Source organism: Apium graveolens, chromosome 6 (genome assembly GCF_009905375.1).
Source record: "Apium graveolens cultivar Ventura chromosome 6, ASM990537v1, whole genome shotgun sequence".
NCBI classification, from domain to species: Eukaryota; Viridiplantae; Streptophyta; class Magnoliopsida; order Apiales; family Apiaceae; genus Apium; species Apium graveolens.
Window position 1 is genome coordinate 295,486,252 of NC_133652.1, and position 4,957 is coordinate 295,491,208.

Genomic DNA, 4,957 nt, shown 5'->3' on the forward strand with positions numbered 1-4,957 from the left:
ATCCCAATAACAATGACATATGAAATTTGGGGTAGTTGTTATAGCAAAAATTTGGTATGAAAGTTATCCGGTTCAAAGTCGGGTCAATAGAACTCAATTTGGATGGACGCCAAGAAAATAGGTTTTCACGGACAGCCAAGGACGAATGTTCTAGGAAATGGGTTTTTGCTGAAAAAGTTAAGGCGAGACCAAACCTAGGATAAGTTAGGGCGCGCCCAAACCTTGGGCGAATTGCGACCCCAAATCTTGTAATAGTTAGGGCGAGCCCCAACCTTGGACGAGTTAGGGCGAGTCCAAACCTTGGAAAAGTTAGGGCGCGCCCAAACACTGGACAAAGTTAGGGCGAGCCCCAACCTTGGACGAGTTAGGGCAAGCTCAAACCTTGGATAGCTTGGCGAGCCAAAACCCTTGGACGGGTCAGGGCAAGCCCTTTCCATTGGAAAAGTTAGGGCGAGCCCTAAATATTTGATTGACAAGTTTCTTGGAGACCACTTTATAAAGGGTTAAGTTATATGGAGACCACTTTATAAAGGGTTAAGTTATATGGAGACCACTTTATAAAGGGTTAAGTTATATGGAGACCACTTTATAAAGGGTTAAGTTATATGGAGACCACTTTTTTTTGGAGACCTTGGAGACCACTTGTGTTCTGCAAGTTAAATATTGCATAAAAAATTGCAAAATATATTATTTGTGAATCGTGCTTTACAAAGATCTTTATTTTATTCAAAATCTTGAATATCATATATGTACTGAATGTAAAACATTACAAAAATACTTTATTCTGCAAAACATGTTAAGTTTGCAGAAAATTTGTTCAGCTTGCACAACATACACATTCTACTTATTAAACTTAAATGATCTTCAATAATTTTAATGAATTAGTGATACTCGTAGAACATACTTCACAAAATAATATATTTTATAGTGATTTGATTGCAGAACATATGTGGTGAAGGTCTCCGATAAAAAAGTGGTCTCCATAGAACTTTTCACATTTTATAAAATTTTATTTTTTTAGTATTAAGAGCCCATCTCACTTTTGCACACCGCTATATTAAAACGCCTTATTTGTCAATAAACAAACCGCGTCATAAATAAAACCACACAAATGTCCCCTCTGAAACCGCCGAACCAGGACGGCCCCGACGATATCGCCGCCGTGCTCCAGCCAGACCGTTCGAGTTCGACGACGATTACGCCTTCTGTGTCCAACTACTGGAAGCCATGGCCGCTTCTCTCACTTTCCAGCCTTCATCTTCAACTCAATCTCCACTAAACGCCGTCGTTTGGAACGCTTGTACCTCTTAACCATCCCTAGGTCTCGAACGCGAGATTTTCGACCCTGATTTCTTAAATCCCTTTCTAATTCCAAGTAATGGGGAAACCCAAGTCTTCATCCAAGAAGCAGCCTAAGCACGGTATCGATTTCAAGGTTAGCCCCCCTCCCTTATATATACATATCTAAAAACATTTAATTCTTTTAAGGATGATAAATTGTGTTGTTTATCTTTATTGTCATTTATGGTCCATACGTGAGTCTAGTTGAGAGCTATGAACTTGTTAGTTTTTTTAATAACATTATTAAAACACAGAAGTGATATAAATTTGCATGAGTTTCAAAGGTTTTAGAAGATAACTGAAGTTAATTTATAGAGCTTAAGAAGCTTATGTGCTTTATAAGCCTCCGGTGCACGTTTATTTGCACTACTTCTCAGTCTCCTGGCTCGAATCAATACTCTTCTTTCTGAAATTGCATCACTTGTGCTTGTTCTTGAACTACTGCTGGAACTGCAGCTTCTACTCCTCTGGCTCGAGCTACAGCTGTTTCTCGGAGACAACGATGAAAACTCAGAGCCGTCTTTGATGCTTCCCCTGGTTCGATTACCCTACAAAATCTAAATTCCAAATCATGATCATCTGGAGAAATGTATTTGAGAAGTATAACCTAATTTTATCTTGGAGATTGGGTAAATGTTTGATGTATTTGTAATTGATTTTGCACTCGTTAACAATTTATCTCTGAGTTCTTTTATCTATTAAGTGTCTTGGTTGTTTTGAAGGCTGATTTCGGGCTGATTTAGTATATGATTCAAATGAAATGGTCAAATCATCTGCAATACCAAGATATTGTCTAAACTACGCTGAAGCTACGAAGATATGACATTTTGCTTTGCTTTGGTTTTGTAACTAAAAGAAATTTGCTTTTGTTTTTCTATATTTATTCCCTGTTGAATTTTCTTTGCAATAATTTTTGTCAACTAGCTTGACATCTCTAATTTTTCTAAAATGAGTAGTAATCTTGTGGCTGAAAATTTCAATTTATTACTTATCAATTATCATCAGTAACAACTATGAGAATGATGAGTCAAAAATAGAAAGCATCGTGGATGTTTCTCTTCCGTTAGTCAAGCTAGTATATTTTAGTACACGTTCCTGAGCAAATTTAGTTGATACAGAAAGTCTACAGTTTCCCACGTCTATAAATAAAAAACTCTCACTGAGCTTCTCAACACCATACCAACCTATTAAGGTATCATCAGATGTTCACTCATATATACACCATATACTTCTCTCTACTTAACTATATATGTTACTAATTAGTTAATTAGGAATAATAATGGCGTTTACAAGCTAGGATGTTGATTAGTTAGTACACTGGAGGAGCAGAGGGTGATATATCAGGCAGGGTGAAGTACTGGGGTGAGTGGTTTCCATGATTTCCTTGTCAAGTGAGTAGTCTTAGCACTTCCACCTTTGTTGCGTTGTCTGTTCGACCATTAACTTTTATCCGGTACTATATACGTGTATGTTCTATATGTCTATCTCAGTACATGTCTATATTATTACAAATCTGTACATACACCAACATGCTACACCAATTAAGTATCTCATCAGTAGAACATCTGATATGGATCCTCTGATCTATATCATGTATTTGATTTAGGGTTCAACGATCGACTCTCTGGGTATTAGTACTTTTTGCAATTAATTATCTTTCATGAGAAAAGAATATCATGTGCACTTTACTTATTTTATACCGGTATATGTATATTAACTTATTTTAGTTGTCACATTGACATTTTATTTTGAATTATAAAATTGGTGACATTCCATTATGTAAAACCTATATTGTGCAGCTCTAGTATGTCACGTGTATAATCATTTTATATTTGTGAAGTTTGGCGCGGTTTTTGATTCAGTAATTTGAAGAAAAGATGCACAAATGCAGCCCTCCTTTTAAAGATCAGAATGCGCATGTTGCTTCTGTTAAAAATATTCTTGGAAGTCATGCTAGTTATTTAATGTCTGGGAAAGAACTTTCCAAGATTGTTGCATTTGTGAAAGGCACCCAGTTTGATCTATTGGTAAGTGGGTTTGGCAGTTTTCTGTCGATTCATGTCTTGTCTCTTCTAACAATAATTTTTCTTAAGGTGGCAATGAAAATTTATTGCAGGAGTTCCTTCAGCGAGAACGATATGGAAGTGCTCATTTGGATAATTTTGCTTCAGGACTTGAATTAATTGGTCAGAAGGTAGTGACATCTGCAATCTTTTTTATGACAGAAGTCCAGCATGTCCGGATTCTGTTTTTTAACTTGTTTAATTGTGTGTTGTTTTGGGATGCCATGCATTTGACATGGACAAACCTACGACTGTATATATGTAAAAATTTGTAATTGTTGTTGGGCTATCTTGATTCGCGGACCCTTAATATGCATATTAGTGATTTTGCTTACTTTCTTTGGCTTTTGGCCTATCAATTCCTTCTTTATTCATAGGAGCTGTCTCCTTTTCCTATACCATAACATTAATTGCTTATGACTATCGATCCATTTTTAGACATTTTTATTTATTTTTCGAACTTTTATTCCTTTTGCCCTATATGAGTTCATTTATTAGTGTTGGAAATTTCATGGTTAATGAGCCTATTACAGATATTTTTGTGATTTTTATTCCTTCAGTCTTCACTGCAACAGTCTCCACTTCCTGTTAACAAGAGATATAGAATTGAATAAGATCAGACAACAAATATCTTCTAGGCACAACCAGATCGTTTTCCTTAAGGCTTAATTTGTCCCCGCTAACTGCTGCAACAAGATTCTGGCGAAAATCCTTTAATTCGTCCCTTTTCTCTTAATAAGTTTGTTTTCTGGATAATTTGTTGACAACATCAAATATAGAAATTAACTTGTATAATTGATTCATGCATATATCATATATACCATGTTTATGTAACTTGTTTTTTTTGCTAATTACAGGGATCACATCATAATGATCTGGATGACGACTTTGGAAGAATTTATCATGTCTATGTTTGTAGATTGTACTTTTCATTAGATGAAAATAGAATATGTGATGGTCGTTTTAGTATTTTTTTTAAATGATGTAAACAATATTTGGATTTGTATTCGAGTTGATTTTTGGGATTTGAGCAAATGTTTATATATATTGTGAATATGTTTATATCTTTTGTATTGTTATGATTGTATGCGTGGTAAAGTAGGGTAAAAAATGATATTACAACTCTATCCATTTGTTAGGTCCCAATTTGTTTGTAGAAGGGGGGGTTGAATGCAAACAATACCGTTTAGTCGAATAAAATGCGGAATAAAATTGTGAAACAAAATTTAAGTTAAATAAAACTTTTATTAAACTTGAAAGGTATTACAACTACGGTATCGGTTACAAGGGATTAATCTCAAATCAATTATTACAAATTTAGAATAAATTTGACATGTACTTTTTCTATTTTTGTAATTAAAAGATCAAATGCTAAAAGCGATTTGAGATTAAGTTCTAGGGATTTTAATCCGCTAGATTGATACACAAGAACAAGATAAGTATTTCTAGTTGATTGGATATAACTTTACAATCTAGAAATTGATCTTGAAGTTGCAGAATAGATGTAATATTTTTCTGCTTCTTTTTCTCTTTTGTTCTTCTGTATGTTCTGT

The 4,957-nt window shown here is 34.7% G+C and overlaps 1 protein-coding gene across 2 annotated transcripts; it reads left to right on the top strand.

The window, feature by feature from the left end:
- Positions 1–1,060: 1,060 nt before the first annotated feature.
- LOC141664208 (uncharacterized) lies at positions 1,061–4,430 on the top strand. 2 transcript variants are annotated; one of them, XR_012551882.1, is made up of 5 exons: positions 1,061–1,435; positions 1,798–1,970; positions 2,064–3,368; positions 3,458–3,535; positions 4,262–4,430. XR_012551882.1 is itself a non-coding variant. In XM_074470122.1 (4 exons), exons 2-4 carry the CDS (start codon positions 3,219–3,221, stop codon positions 4,385–4,387), a joined length of 354 nt encoding a protein of 117 aa, XP_074326223.1. In that variant the 5' UTR covers positions 1,061–1,435; positions 1,798–3,218; the 3' UTR covers positions 4,388–4,430. The 2 variants fall into 2 exon arrangements, 1 of the variants encoding a protein (XP_074326223.1); XM_074470122.1 differs by having other exon boundaries at positions 1,798–3,368.
- The last annotated feature ends 527 nt before the right edge of the window (positions 4,431–4,957 follow it).